This window comes from Gymnoscopelus microlampas (assembly GCF_963454915.1).
Source record: "Gymnoscopelus microlampas genome assembly, chromosome: 14".
Classification (NCBI taxonomy): domain Eukaryota; kingdom Metazoa; phylum Chordata; class Actinopteri; order Myctophiformes; family Myctophidae; genus Gymnoscopelus; species Gymnoscopelus microlampas.
Genome location: NC_139951.1, coordinates 22,932,385 through 22,949,190, shown reverse-complemented (window position 1 = coordinate 22,949,190; position 16,806 = coordinate 22,932,385). Strand labels below are relative to the sequence as shown.

General features: G+C 43.2%; 1 protein-coding gene across 2 annotated transcripts in view; it reads right to left on the bottom strand.

Annotated features, from left to right (window-relative positions):
* rab26 (RAB26, member RAS oncogene family) overlaps positions 1–15,109 on the bottom strand; it is an 82,701-nt gene extending 67,592 nt beyond the window's left edge. For both annotated transcript variants that reach the window (XM_084079436.1, XM_084079437.1), the window contains exons 1-2: positions 14,646–15,109; positions 11,388–11,498 (exon numbers count right to left, since the gene is read on the bottom strand). In XM_084079436.1, the coding sequence (XP_083935562.1) occupies positions 11,388–11,498; positions 14,646–14,831 (297 nt within the window). In that variant the 5' untranslated portion in view covers positions 14,832–15,109. The remainder of the gene's footprint in view (positions 1–11,387; positions 11,499–14,645) is intronic.
* Between the last annotated feature and the right edge of the window lie 1,697 nt (positions 15,110–16,806).

Below are 16,806 nucleotides of genomic sequence, written 5' to 3'. Positions count from 1 at the left end.
ATGCCTTTATTTCTACATCTATATTACATGTACTGTATATTTAGTAGGCCGGTGCCGTTCGGGCACAGGCCTACTCGGGACCAATGTAAGTGGGGAACGATGCGTGATGCATGACCCACCCAGTTGTGCAATACCCGTAGTACTTGTTGTCAGAGCGCCCGTAACCAAAACAACACTGCAACGTCTTCCTCAGTCAATTCCGTAATTCCTCCTGCATGGTACATCTTTACCGTATAATGACGCGGTCAGTGTGTGTTAAAGACGCACTATGTAATTTGTTGTTGTATCGTCATATCATTATCGAGCACCAAATATTGTCACAGTATTGAATCGTGAGTTACTTTTATATCAACCCACCCCTATGCAACATGTGACATCACAGGATGTAGCACATTGACATCACAGGGAGCCAGCTGAGGAGCCACCAACAGACTGTAATCAGCACTGGTCGGCCCCTGGAGGACTGGGATCGATTTAAGACTACCTCAATGAGGAAATGATGAGGGCTCTGTGTAAATCAGCGCACGCACGCACGCACGCACGCACGCACGCACGCACGCACGCACGCACGCACGCACACACACACACACACACACACACACACACACACACACACACACACACACACACACACACACACACACACACACACACACACACACACACACACACACACACACACACACACACACACACACACACGATGTAGATTACATTCCTAGATTTATGGACCTCCAGAGGCATATGAAGGCATAGAGAGAGACAGATAGATAGGGGCAGAGGAACACTGCTGGGTTCACCTCTGCATGTTAACTATCTCCACATGTCTGCATTAATATGGGTTATTGCATGTCTGTGAGCTCAACACCTACTGTAACTGCTTCATTATAGGCATTTATTCATCCGCAGCTTAATGTCCTGAGACCTACACGCCTTGCTACAACTTCAACACAAATTGGCGCTTACAGTCAGCTTTATCCTGGGCTGACCTTCTCCAATGTATTTAATAACATAGCTGCAGGAGTGTTATATTCTGATAAAACTGTTACTTTGTGCATGTCAGAAACAGAAACAGAGTAAATAGGAAATTCATCTGATACTTTTACTCAGTGCTCATCAATCAGATTCATTTAATTAAGAATGCAAGGCACACATTGGATTCAGAAGGAGTTTGGGGTTAGAGTGTGCCACCGATTGTAAACTACTGTGGTTACATAATTGCAATGGTCCACTAAAATGTGTATTTATTTTATTATAACTGTAACCATTGTTGCTAAATACAAATGACATCAAATGAACCATTTTAAATAATTAATGGAAATCAAAGCCAATCTCAATGTAGAAAGATACTTCCGCACTGCAGACGCTCTGCTTCTCAAACGCTCCAGGTAGGGTTTGCAGCCATGGATGAAACAAAACCATGTTACAAACACAGCATCAAAGATCCCAGACAGGTGGAATCCAGGTGCAAGAACGCTGCCAAAAGCCACTAGACATTTTACACAGATTTCTACATTTTCAGTTTTAACCTGTTCTTAAATCTCCGGTAAGTGGTGCTTACCACTTTCTTGTCGTATTGTTGTTTTGTAATGAAGCTCTGATTAAATCAGTGTGTGAGCAACCAGCAACTAAAATACTTTGCATATCCAAACCTACCTGGCCAGTAACAGTGACTGGTATACTGATGATACTGCTTCTAAATGTGCCTCTGTGGCAAGCCATTTTCCACTCACTGTTGACCATACACACACCGTACACGTACACACATAAACACAGAGGGCCACACTGTGTCACATGACCATTAGCTATAAAATGCATTATGTTCCTGTCACGCTCTGCCGCTCTGCCACACACACACACACACACACACACACACACACACACACACACACCCATTTACTATGTACTTGTGTCCTACCCTCATTCGAGCCACTATGCCCACTACCCCAGCCTTAACCTGAACCTAAACACTAACTCTAAAAACTCCCTTTGAGGAGAGGCAAACAGCATATACCGTAATCTAGTATGAATATTGTACAAATGTGTGCACTGCACACACACAGACAAACAGATATACATGCGGCGCGAGCACACACACACACACACACACACACACACACACACACACACACACACACACACACACACACACACACACACACACACACACACACACACACACACACACACACACACAGTAAGGTGGTGTAATCATTAACTGTGTTAGGTTGTTTGAGGCATAGGAAATAGCTGGTGAGGAAAGATACTGTATACTACTGGACTGAAAGGTAGAATACAGAATTATTAACTCCGCCAGGCCGGAACGACCGGGAGACAGTGATTATATTTTTGCTGTATATTTATATTTTTTCTGTCCGTCTGTCTTTCAACAGCTAATCTCAGGCACCACTGGACCGATTACCGTGAAACTTTTCAATGGTAATTCCAGTAGACCTAGGAAGAATCTCCACCCCAAACTTTTCAAATCGGCCTCAAGGTGGCACTATAACGCTTCACTTTTTTGGCTTAACCTTAGGTCATATAATCAAACTTTTTTCCCCCTGGAATCCTTGGATCATAAGCAACTCTCTGTATAGGCCCACCCATTTCTGCCTGTCAAGACTTTCCGCCATTATGCATTTTCTTCAAAACACACTTTTTGTTACTACTCCTACAGATCGCAAAAGTCATGCAAATCAGTGTCACTGTTTGTTGCCGAAACGTGATGCTTCGCGCCAAATAAGGGACAAATGGTCTCGTGAGTCATGTGACATGTGACATGACTCACAAGTTTTGATACTCCATGCCTGTTATTTCCTTAAAACATTTTTGGCCGGGGCCTTTTCCTAAAGAAAAAAAGCCATAAATCATGAACTCAACATCCAATCACACCCAGATTGGAATTGCATATTGAGGGGCCTCCCTTATGGCATCACTTCCTGTTGTCAGTCATTCAATTCATTTGAGTGATCCCTGTCAATCAATAATAATGTGGGAACACAACTAAAATCAAAAAGAGTCATATTAGTCTGCCTGCTTACCCTACAAGATCTCCCTCCACGCAGCTGATTCAAACTAATGATCAATGGCTCTTGAAACTTAGCAGCATAGATATATAAAGGTAGACGCCTCCTCTGGCTCTGAGGCGTCTGTATCTCGGGCACCATATTGGAGGGGGCAAGCTTCCACGCACGTGCGTCACAGAAGGGGGCGTTCGGTAGGCCAATCAGAGGCAGGTGGGGGCGGGTCTTTTCGTAACCCAGCCCTTAAACCTTTAAGAGGCAGCCACACAGCAATTAGTCAGTTAGACGCGGTGTAATTGGCCAGTAGTCAATGCGCTGTGATTGGCCAGTAGTCACTTTGAGTGGCAGCGTGCCCCCTCTAAAATGGCGGCCGCGATACAGGTCGCTCCAACGAACTGCAGAGGCCAATGAGGTATCTAGGTTTCTATATCTATGCTTAGCAGTAGCCTAAGTCCTGTCCTGTGTTTCATTCTCACTGGCTGCTGTTGCTGCTGTGACATCTGAATCTCTTTATGGGGATTAAATGGTGCTTGTTAAGTGACTTCAGTGCTTGATATTTAGCACTGATCATCAATTTGGATCAGCTATGTGGAGGGAGATCTTGTAAGTAAGTAGTCAGACTAATATGACCCTTTCTGATTACTGTCAGGTTGTGTTCCCATATTATTGTTGATACTGATTTGATCCCTCAAATGAATTGAATGACTAACAAATTCACACACCCCCTTTTACCCAGTAAGCTCCCTACAGCCAAATTCCAATACCCAGTGTCATCCTTGATAACACCTTAACAGAGTAATTTCAATCTGAAGTAAGACAAGGCTGCATCCTCTCCCCTATATTCTGTTGCTGATTACCATCGACTGGGTGATGCGTCAAACAACATCAGACCTTCCCTGTGGAATCCAATGGACCCTGTTATCTTGTATGGAAGACCTTGACTTTGCAGACGACCTGGCAGTCATGTCATCCACTAGTAGCCACCTCTAGGAAAGGTCTGACTGGCTAAGGAATTATGCAAAGTGAACGGGCCTGTACATCAACCAGAGGTGATGTGCATCAATACCCCAACATCACCTCCAATCCCCATCGATGGAGAGGTGTTGGAATGTATTGAAGACTTTACATACTTTGGAAGCTTTATAAGCAGTGAAAGTGGAACGCAAAAAGCTTTCAGTCAACTTCGCAACATCTGGAATTCCAAACAATATAGCCTCAAAACTAAGATCAATCTCTACAACAGCAATGTTAAAGGAGTAGTTCACCCAAAACATTGCTTATTTTCTATCAATGACACACCCCATGAAGCCTTGAATTCATGGATTCTTTTTTGTTTTTGTCACATTCCTGAGACAATAATTTGATGACCAATAGGGTGATGATGGTCAATAGGAGAGGGGTGAACTACTCCTTTAAGGCTGTCCTGGTGCTGGAAAGTAACAAAGCAGGATATGAGAAAGGTCAAATCTGCAACATCTTTTGGCCAGATAAGATCTCAAATCAGGAACTTTATAAGAAGACCGGCAGCTTGCATATGTCCCTTGAGATAAAGAGACCCAGGTTAAGATGGCTCTGTCATGTGTTGAGGATGCCCAATGAAAGGTTACCCAAAGTTGCCTTGAGATGGACCCCAATTGGGAAAAGTAAGAGGGGCAGACCAAAGAACACTTGGCGAAGGGCAGTGATGATGGAGCTGAAGGAGATAAAGGTCTTTAAGCACAGGCCAACGCACCAGAAATGGTTCAGTGGCAGTGTATGATTTCAGCCTTATGCCCCAACCGGGACGAAGAGGATAAGCAAGTAAGTAATTATACATATTTTCATGGCAATGACAAGCTATACCATCCGTTGGTTGTGTTCCAGTGATCCAGTTGTATGACACGTCATAAGTGATCGCCGAATTTGCCGTTGCTTTGAAATGACGCTGGGTGAGCGTAGAGCATTCCGATCTATGAGGCCAACCCGGTCGATTATTCCGTCCTCGCATCTAATCCTCTCCTACTTGCTGGGGACGGGGCTAAGGCGTGACTGGAGGATGCAAGGGGAGTGAGCGAGTGTGAATGTTGGGGTATTGGAATTTGGGTTAAACTTAAGGATAGATTAAAGCCGCTTTCACTTCTGCCCATAGGGGGCACCACAATCGCAAACAGTTGCACCCCCCCACTGACAGCGCTGGGTTGGTGAGCAGGCCTGGCGAAGATCTGCGCTCTGAGTAGCACACTTTTCTAGTATGTGCATGTATACACACATTTTATTCATTCTCCCCTTCTCTCTGTCTCTCATGGACGCACGCACACACACAATCCACACTTCATTCACATTCAGGCACACTCCTGAGAAAATACTCCACTGGAGGGGTGTGGAAACAGCTGAGAATGAAAAATAACCTGTAGCATTCTCCAGCTCGCCGCCACAGCAAACACAGATATAAATCCAATCAACCAAACCACCCATGTCACCTAAACCTGGAGGGGGGAGCGAGACAGAGAGAGAGAGAGAGAGAGACCGAGCGATTGATTGAGATTGGGACAGGGTCAGGGTCATGACTCATTTATTTCATTAAGCATCGTCAGAAATATATAAATAGAGGGGGACAAAAACAGAAAAGGATAAACTTAACTGTCAGCCGGTGAGCAAAAGTGATGGATCACCACTATCTTGGATTTGAACAAGCAAGGAAAATACTGATTTCCTAAGCTGTCAAAACAACTCCATTCTGAGCCCATTTGATGGCCGGCTGGTTAAGACCTCCTGTTCTGGTCCCATGTGTTGCCCTTGGCGGGCCTCAGATCTCATCTTCCCTTCCCTGTCTAACGGAATTACAAATGAGGGTGCCCTCCCATTGTCCTTTAGAAATAAATTAATAAATACAATTCATTCTGATTTAAAAGCTATTTCCCACAGCTGCACCCTGCAGAGGCACAAAGTCTTTCTTGTACTTCAATTCACACCCTACACATTGTCCTTATTATTTGTGCTGTTAACCATCTATTTATTCTATGTATTTTTCATTTTACATTTTTCTTATTTATCCTATAAGAATTCATGTATACTGTAGATACAGCTGAAAGAAAACAGGTCTTTCTTATTTGCCATGTGTTGCAATATTGCAAGGGGGGAAAATGCTTTAGATTAGAAAATCACCTCTTTATTCGTAGCCTCACAAATCCAGCCCGAATAAACATCCGACAGTTGGGGAAATCGAAAAACGGGCTTCGCTGTTAGGTGCACATTGTAATGGTCAATGGCTGTGTGCAAATTCAGATCATTTGCTCCAGCCACGAGGAGAACCGGGCAGAACAATTTTGGTCTCACCACCACTACAGAGGTTTGTCAAATTATAGGAGGATGTGGCAAATCCTCTGAAAACTTCATACCAAGAATTGATGGAAAATAAGGCCCATATACAGTATATTCAATCAGAGGATGCTTGTACACCCCAAGAGGTGCTGATTTTAGCAACAAAAAGAAAAGAAAAAAGAAAAGGATACTTAGTGATCTCTGTGGGGAAATGACTTCTCTGCGTTACCCATCCTATCAGGTGTAATATGCAGCACAAGGGGGAGCAGGGGGTGCAATTAGAGATTTAGTGTCTTGCTCAGGGACACCTCAACATGAAGTCTGGATTGAACCAGGAACCTTACAATTGCTAGAATGCCACTCTACCTCGAGAGCCCTTGCAAGATAAAGTTCTTCAAACATATTCCTCCTCGGGATTCACATTCATCACGTATTCCTTGACAAAAGGACACCACGGTCTAACTTAATGCAATAATACATGGACTATCAATTACTTATCACGGCCAGGCCGAAGGCAAGGTACAGAGATTATGTCTCCGCATCTGTCTGTGGGTCTGTGTGTGTCTGGGAAGCCGGAGCTAATCTTGCACACTATACTTGCCAGTAGGCCAAGGAAGTCACTCCACCCCAATTTTTTTCTAATTGGTCTCATGGTGGCAGTAACCATGTGGTTCAAAGATTTTAACCAGATGTTGTAGAAATGACGCAGCTACCTCGGATCCTGATGGCTGAAAGCCATGACTTACACAGCCCTGCTTAAGTCTCTCTCTCTCTCTCTCTCTCTCTTATCTATTGGCAGAGATATGCGCTCCGCGGGCAGCATATTCCAAACTTGCCAAAAATAACAAAGTTCTCTGAAGACGAAAATGTTTAATACTTGGCTGTAGCTCCACTCCAGACCCATAGAGAGAGAGAGTTCTGACACTTGCGTTCACTTCATCAGGCCAGATCTTCTACATAGCCGTCTATTAGCGAATAGTGACAAAGCCCTAAACAGGAAGTTCATGGAATGCATTGAAGTCTACGGCTCCTTGTAACTATTTCCAGTTTACATGAACCACGTGACCGGCACTGTTTTTGCCCCCTCATTGGCGCAACTCTCTAATACAAGGCTCTGCTCCACTCTATGTTCCGAACGTTAGACCCCGCCCACAGTAGTATACAGTGCATCTCCATAGCCGCGGGAACTAGGGGGGCCTAGTGGCTGCTCCCCCGCCCCTTCCCCAGGTACCCTCCCTCCCCTCGGGCAGGAGGTTGAGGACATTGAGAATGAAAAAAAAAATCTCTGCTTCCACTTGCTGGGTTGGGGAATAAAAGAAAATATAGGCCTATTTTGGAAATACATATTCTTTTTTTTTTTTTTTTTAAATATTTTTTATCCCACGATTTTGTAACCCACATTTTTTCACCCAGTGCCAATTGCCTATGTAATCCTGGGCACTACCTACCCTCTGCCAGCCTAGGGAGAGCCCAAGCTGAAGCTCATGCCTCCTTCAATGCATGAGGAGCAAGCAGGCCGCTTCTTATCACCCGACAGGGGGGAGTTTCCCTGGTTGGACATAGCGCGTGGAAGGAACACGTTATTCCAACCAGTTCCCTTCTCCTCCATCAGGCGCCCCGGCTGACCAGGGGGAGGCAGTATAGTGACCAGGATTACTACATGTTTTTGTGAGGGTATTAACTACCCTAGGAGACACGGGGAGAACATGCAAACTCCACACAGAGTAGGCCCTTTCACCAACCCCACCTAGGGTATGGGCGCCGATGACGTGGAGGAGAGAACACGGGAAATACATATTCTTAAACTACCCCTTTTTTTTTTTATTATCATCATTGTGAACCGCCGTCTGTCCTCTGTTTACTATGTAGTGTTTACTTTACACGTGGGCGCATGAAGCTATCCTCATTGAACAGGTTGTTTACAGCATGGCACAGAAACACATTTCTGATTTCTTTGGTGGGCACAAATCGAAGAAAAGCACAGAAGCCACTAGCGTTGATACATCACCACCTGAATGTGTAAAGGAAGAGCCTCAGCCGAAGTCTATCGAGCAGTTGTCATGAGGGAATTCATTACAATCACCCCAGAGCGCAAGAGCACATAATTGGAATATTGTAAGGTAATCTTTAGTTGGTTCGAGTCCTTAAAGTCACCAGTGACCCTAGGATAGTATTTATTCATTTTGCATTATATCTGTCCTTATAAGAGCTAGAAACTTACTTTAAAGCCTGTCTAGTAGCTGGCAAATTTGCCTATCAAACGTTGTCGCGGCAACAACTTGTTCAAACGCTTTGTAATCCATCCTTGACATAAAGTAAAAGCTCTATTGTACTGGAATGTGTATATCCTAGCTATTGGGTTTTGTAGAAAGAATAACTTGTTCTTGACTTGCTGTGTGTAACGTTTGTCATTAAGCAACATGTTTTGCCGCTGTGTCAAACTGTGTTTATGGTCTGATGCCTGATACTGTAGTGTGTTTTATGTGATGGTATTGACAGTGTCGCTGGCTATACCGTCACCCCCCCCCCCCCCGGGCCAAAAGAAGTTCCCGTGGCTATGTGCATCTCTGCTGTTTGTTTACATCAACCTCTGACATGCTTTGACATAATTTGACTGAGAAGTTTCGCCGACAAACACAATGAAGAACGTGTGTGCTTTCTCTCCATGAATTCATTGCTGTCTGGTTGTGTTTGTAGCCCCTCAGATACAGATTATAGAGCTTTGTACCTCCTAACTTCCTCAGCCAACATTTATTCAAAACTGCCCATGGTACGTTGCCAGAAGATTGCAGAAATAAAGTAAATTACAAGCGCACCTAGAGTGTCTGACCAATCACACAAGATGTTTCACTGGTGTCTCTGTGGTGATGTTCGGCTAGTTAGAAACTCTGGAGGTGCAAGAAATGCCAAGGCAATGCGTTTGTTAATTTGCTCCGCAATGACATCATTTTATTCGTATTGACCTGCCAAAATTCTTTTCCGCTCAAGGCGCTGCAGCCTTGAGTCACTCTGGCTCAGCAGATTTGCTAAATGCCTAAAAGGCAAAAGTTTAATTGTCTGCCAGGGAAACATTGTCCTCTTTACAGTGTTAACTCTGTGGTGACGAGGACATTGCTTAGCGGAGGACAGGACAGCACTAGCAGTGAAACAGGTCAGCGGCTTTGGGTCACGGCTGTGACATTTAAGCACCATTATGTTTTTAAATTGGCACTGAAACAATTATCTGATAGTTGCCCTGGGAGACAATGGACAATAAACGGATAAACTCTTAGCAGTAAAAATACATAATTAGTTCCATCAATTTATTGACAACTAACTTTTAACGATGCAATTAACGTCTTACAAGGCCGGTGCAATAATTACCTTCCTGGCACAGCTATTGTAATTTCATGTCAGGCTGTACTTTAATGCTACAATTTATACGTTTTATGTTCGTTGAGAAGTAATTGCAACGAATTGAAACTATAATAAAGATTTAGCAGCGCAATCCTTCAAAGTCAGCCATACCACCCACGCTAGAAGGTATGGTACAGTCAGTGTCCTAACCCAGGCCAGGGGTCCCCAACCTTTTTGGCCCCATGGACCCCTTCCAATATTTTCAATGCCAAATGCTTCCGCAGAACCCAGGTTGGGGTTCACTGTCCTAGCCGACACCAGGGTCGATTTCTCAGTAGGGAGTAGGGTAGTCTTGTGTAGCCAGCCAACTTATACGTCTGGTGACGTTCTAATTCTGTGTGGGCTAGAGGTAGGTGGTAACAATTCTGAGATTTAAAAAAAAAATGCTTTGAGAGCGATCCTTCCTAATCTGGGTGGAGGTATTCAGTTGGTGTGTTAAAGGCGGTAATGGCGTGCTTAGCTGTTTCCTTATAGGTACCCATGTTTTATAAACTCCTCAAAAAAAGTTTGGAAACTTAACTTCTGGTCGGTTATTTCTCCCCTTCAATAATACCAATTCGTATTGCATTTTATCGTTTATCGTCGAAATGTAGATCCTGTGGTAGGGTATGACCACTACCGGTCGATTGTAGTAGATTTCTCCCCAGCGAGCAGGCATACTTTGTAGACCAAATCATCATAACATTACCACAACCAAAAATGTATATCCGGGTAGATAACGCCAGCAGCATCGCATTGGAACATAATTATTCATTAACCTTATTTCTGGAAGAACAGGACACTTGATATGATATTGTTATTGACTATTGGAAATATATTATTTTGTTCTAAATATCCACACATCAATAACATAGACATAGCTAATGTTCTGGACATTTGATATTATATTCCATAATATCCATAGACATTATACTCGGAAATATCGCTCTACATGTTTGTTTACTTTTAGCTCAGTGGCAAGAATTTCAGCACTGTGTGGGGGACCCAGGTACGAATCTCGGGAAGGACATGAAAGTTACAGAGTGCAGCTTTAAGTAGAGATCTACATTGACAAACACTGACAGGCTTGTTAGGATAACTGTTGGTATACAGTATATGTTATGTTATTCATTACTGATACATACATGTACATATTGTATATTCAATATGCTCATTGATAGACTCCACATATACAGCATTCATTGACTCATACATAAGAATGTATTGTTGATAGACTGTACAAACAGAACATAGTATATTTATTGATAAACTGTAGCTACATACATTCATTCAGAGACCCATTGCAAATATTTTGTGCCACAAACTAAGTTCAAATGTGTTTTGTTTATCTTGCTTTAACCATACCAAATTACCCATACATGTGCCTTTAAGGGTTCAACCTTATTGCTGTTGCTCCTATGATGCCTGAAATTCCCTCACAGTATCATTAAAGGCCTGTCTATCCATCCATACATACATCCACTAAAGTCTTCCATGGAGAGCAACATACACGAGACGCTCATACTTTTGTCTAGCTTGAATTGTGCCATAGGGATAAAGTTGATGAATAGATTAATAAAGATTTGTATGGTATATTGGTATTATGTGAATGTCAGTATTACCTTGCATACAGTATGTGTGTGTGGATGACGTGCATGTGTGTGTGTGTGTGTGTGTGTGTGTACTCACCCGGAAGTCAATGCCCACAGTGGAGATGAAGCTACCAGCCAGAAAGGCTCCGTCTTTGAAACGGACCAGCAGACAGGTCTTCCCAACACCTGAGTCTCCTACCAACATCACCTGGAGAGAGAGAGATAGACAGACGGACAGAGAGAGACAGAAAAAGAGAGAGCAAGATTATGACAGTGTTTGACAGTTCAATTTCACATAGAGAGGGAGGGACGAGAGAGAGAGAGGCAAGGATTTCTGAAAAAATCCGAGGGAGAAGATGATATTGTGAAGGAGAAGTTGGGAAATGGAGAGAAGGGGGTGAGAGGGAGTGTGATGGGTGCGTGAGGAACAAGACAGATGTTAAGGTGATAGTGAGGGAGAAGGGGAGAGAGGGACAGACAGGTAAGAGAGGAAACTTACAAAACAGGGGGAGAGACAAATATGTAAGAGAGAGAGATGTGGAAGATTGGAGAGATGTAATTCCAACTTAATATTTCATTATCCTTTCTTTTTGTAATTGTTACTTTATATTACAGAAGTGTTATCTCGAGGCTACCATAGATAGATGGAGGGAGAGAGAGAGAGAGAGAGAGAGAGAGAGAGAGAGAGAGAGAGACAGACAGAGACAGAGACAGAGAGAGAGAGAGAGAGAGAGAGAGAGAGAAAGCCTTGATCTTGGTAAGGCATGGTCCATTGATTTACAGAATCCCCCAGTCAAAGGGGATGGGAGCTTATTGAGACCTCCGTAACTGTGTGTGTGTGTGTGTGTGTGTGTGTGTGTGTGTGTGTGTGTGCGTGCGTGCGTGCGTGCGTGCGTGCGTGCGTGCGTGCGTGCGTGCGTGCGTGCGTGCGTGCGTGCGTGCGTGCGTGCGTGCGAGCGAGAGAGAGAGAGAAAGAGATTGCTGTGGAAAACTTCAATTTAAATCTATAAACACACACACACACACACACACACACACGTACGCACACCGATGAATGAAAGTAATTTCCAATGACTTCAAAGGGAGAGAGAGGCAGAGCGCAGAGACCGTTGAGAGAATATATAAGAAAAGAGGTGGGAGATTGAGATAACAAGCTTCCTCCTGGATGGAAAACAAACAAAAGAAAGAGGTTAATGGAATGGCACACAGTAGTGTTTCACTTTTTTTTGTTCTTTCTTTCTTTTCCTTCCTCCCTCCACCCTTTGGGTCGTCTTCCTTCCTTCCTTTCTCTCTTCCTGTCTTTCTCCTCTACCTAATCACCTGTTAGCAGAGGTATGAAGCGGTCTGAAGTGTCAACATAGTGCAACATTAACTATCATGTACAGTAGCCTTTTAGGAATCTGCGGATGTGGACTATGTTGGCATGGCTGGCCTTGTAACAGCCCTGCTGTCAGCTCATAATGTCATACATGCAACTCATAGCTGAGAGCCTTTACCCTCTCCCCCAGAAAATAACAGGGAAATGTTAAGAGGGTTTCTTGGGCCCAGGGATGACAGGTGTCTACTAGTCTAGCTTTGCCGTCTTTATTGGGGGTCCAATGTGGCATGTTTCACACAGCTTAGAGCTTACTTACCTTACTGCATCATCGCCCTATAGTGCAATTTAGTTACAGTGTGTTGTGTGTGCACAGTGACCCACGAGTATACAGTCCCACAGGCACATGCATGTATCTCACTCTCTGTTGACACAGCTGCAATGTGGCCATCAGTCACTGTCATATTGCAGTGTTTCTCAACCAGTGGGTCGGGACCCAGAAATGTACACAGAAGCCCAAACAATGGCTTTAACAGAGTAACATAGTTGTGTTATTAAAAAGGTGGTGTAAGTGATATTTTTGGTTAAAACAAAAAGTTGTTTGTTAAAAGGTTTAAGCTATATTGTGATAGTAATCATTGCCACTGTTTTGTTCAGTAAAGGAGTCTCCTTGTCTCTCCAGCTCTTTAATAAACAGAAAAAAATACGTTGCTATTGCTATTTTCAGCCAATCAGGAGAGAGTATCCATTTATCATCTTCAATTTTATAGTGTTCTAATTCCAATTTTGTCTTCTCACTTCTTTATGATATCGCTTCCAATTGCACTTGAGTTATCTTTCCTGATTGGATAAAATTGTTATCCTGACCTAAAAAAAATGTCACCTTGTTAATGAGCTGGAGAAACAGTACTGTTACTGAACAAACACTCTATAGCAATGATTGCTACGAGAACATAGAGCTATTTGTCACTTATTTTAACAGAAAATATCACTTCTGCACCAGCACCTTTAATAAAAGCCCAATAATTAGCCTTAACTTGTTGGTCAACATCCTCTTCCAATGACAAACCAGTTGAAAGCTGACTGCTGACCAACTGCCAGGTACCAGGTTAAATTGTCATGTATTTCATTTTCAACAAGCTAAATGAACCACTAGAGCTTTCATTTGGAACAAGAAGAGAGAGCAGAAATCACATTATGCAACAAACAATAAAGAGTTACAAGTGACTACACCTGCTCCCTCCCCCCAGAAACAATCAAAATGTTAATATTGTTTACTTTTTCTTGCTATTGATTGTGTTTTCACTATGCTCCAACAAGCAAGTAACTGAGTGCAATAGCTAGCGTATAGCTAATACTGAATGAAAACACAGAACCCTCTTAAAGTTGATTATGTTTGTTTACAGTAGCCGCAAGCAACTCTTTGATTCTATTTTTAATATCTGGAATCTAGAGTTGCAATACCAACCCTAGACAGTCAGCCCATAGCCTATATCCAAACAGAAAAGTCCTATATCATTGTATTAGACGATGTTAAACTCACCAACATTGCAGCTGTACGGAAAGCTTGAATTATCCTCTTTCTATCAGCAAAGTTTTTGTTTCATAAAAATCCACCATAGACTTGTTATCAGCTACTTTCTGTCAATACATTCCATACAGATGATATATTTGTGTTGGAGTTTGGAAGCGCTCGTTTTCAAAAACGCAACGTCCTGCATTATGTGCAATTTCGAAACAGGTGGTACGCTACGCAGGACCGTTGAATGCTTTCCAACGAGCGCTTCCTAACTCCAACACTTAGAAAAATTAACTCACCTGCACGGAATGTATTGACAGAAAGTAGCTCATAACATGTCTATGGTGGTTTTTCATGAAACAAAAACTTTGCAGACAGAAAGAGGATAATTCAAGCTTTCCGTACAACTGCAATGTTAGTGAGTTTAACGTTGTTTAATTATACAATCTGTTTGGATGAATGGAAAATAGAATCTTAGAGTTGCTTGCGGCGGCTATGTTGACAGACAGTATATAAGCTACCTTGAAGGCGACATCGTAGAACTCTCCGCTGTTGCTGATGGCCGGTCTGCTCGGGTAAACCACGGCGCTGGACGGAGCGGCGGCGGACAGACCTTTACCACTCTTAGTGTTCTCTCTGCACGGTGACGGAGACGCTTTGGGGCTCCTGGAGCTGCCCTTGCCCTTCACTCCCTTCTTCCTGGACATGATGGCAGCACTGGAGTCACACTTAAGTGACGCCGTTAATTAATCTACGTTAATTAACGATGACAGTCTACGATGGGAGCAGCGAGTGAATTTTTTTTTTGTCGTTTGGTAAAACTATACTTTTCCCAGTGTTGATTATTACAGACTACGCGAAACGCTGAATTAACTTCACCTGTCAATCAATATCATGACTTAAATAAAAACGGCTACCTTGACAACATTAAATGAGCAGCAGCCAGGTTTCTCCTATAGCGGTTCTCGATGCCCGACTGCGATCAGCCCCGTAGTTAAACATGTAAACTCTGTCTCTCCCTCTCTTGTTGTGGTGTGTGGAGCGCGCTGCATAGAATGCATGGCTTCTGGACGGTGCGCTTAAAGGTACAGTACAACATGTGTGTGTGTGTGTGTGTGTGTGTGTGTGTGTGTGTGTGTGTGTGTGTGTGTGTGTGTGTGTGTGTGTGTGTGTACGCGCACGCGCGCCCTGTGAAAAACTCATAATCTATATTCCAATATCAATAACACCCCTGACCCATGACATTGTTCTTGTAAATCATGACCAGAGAAGTGCTGATCCTTGAGATGTGTTGTTCATTTGACCTGCATATGGAACAAGCCTTGTTAGACAAGCCAAGTATCATCCCTTAGTGGCAGATTGATTGATTGGTTTGGTTGATTGGTTGAACACTTTATTAGACACAAAAAAACAGCACAGAGGTGCAAGTCCTGGGGACTTGTTTCCATTGTGGTCCTCCTATGTAATCATTTCTTTTCACCACCAGAGCATAGAATACACAATAATAATGTCATCAACAAATACAAATAGCTATATTTACAGAGAAAAAGGAAAATGGAAAGTCTGCTGCAGTGTAAGACCTTTCATTACAAGGGGATTTAATGTATGTCCACTTGTATTTTTCTGACAGATTATTTTTCAGGCCAATTTTGAAAGAAGCTAGATATTGTACATGGCATATATTGTACATAGGTTACATGTCTTGTCAGTCAGTAAACCTTAGAAAGGGAAATTATGACCTCTGAAACAATGGAGCCCCTTAATGAGTATTTTAGAAAGTAGCCTACAGAAGTGTACTTGATCCAGTGAGTAAAGGTAGATGGGGTGTGCATCTATTGACTAAATGCTAAATGCAAGACGTCCAAGCGAATGCTCTATCAGATAGAGCTGGGTTAGAGTCTATCTACCCAGTTCCTCAGGTGTCCACTGCTGTGGTGGACGCTTACAATTCCATTCTGACCACCCACACCTAGCCTGGTAAACCCTCCCTCTGGAAATCTCTTTTTATTTCCGGAGGGAGGGTTTACCAGGCTAACCCACACCACCCTATAGAGCACTAAGACTACAGTATGTGCTTTCATCGTGGATAATGAGACCATCTATATACAGTACAGTATGTTGATATTGTGCATCCTACCTGTAACCTCAACATTATTCAGATTGTATCCTCCATTCCTCCCTGCATTTTGATGGTGCTCTTAATGTTAATCTGACAGGGTTCCAGATCAACTTGGACTTGGTGCCATAGACCCAGCCCACATCTATTTCCCTCTAGTTAACTATTCCCGGTCATCTCTGCTATAAGAAGGCCTATCATGAGCAGCTCTCAAAGTCACCAAAGCCTGCTTTGAGCATGCCAATCAGATGGTGAAGTGTGACCCTCGTCATGGCAAGAACACAGCCTGCTGCCTTCTGTACGGTGGTGATGTAGTGCCTAAAGATATCAATGTTGCCATTGCTACAATTAAAACAAAGCATTAGCCTACCATCCAATTTCTTGACTGGTGCCCAGCTGGTTAGAAAAAAGTCATCATCTAGCCCCCCCCACACACACTGAGCAACACTACTGCTATTGCTGAGGTCTGGGCCTCAAGTTCGATTTAATGTACGTCAAGCACGATTGGCTGGTACTGTGTACATATATGTGAGGGTATGGAGGCAGAGGTCTCTGAGGCCAGAGCA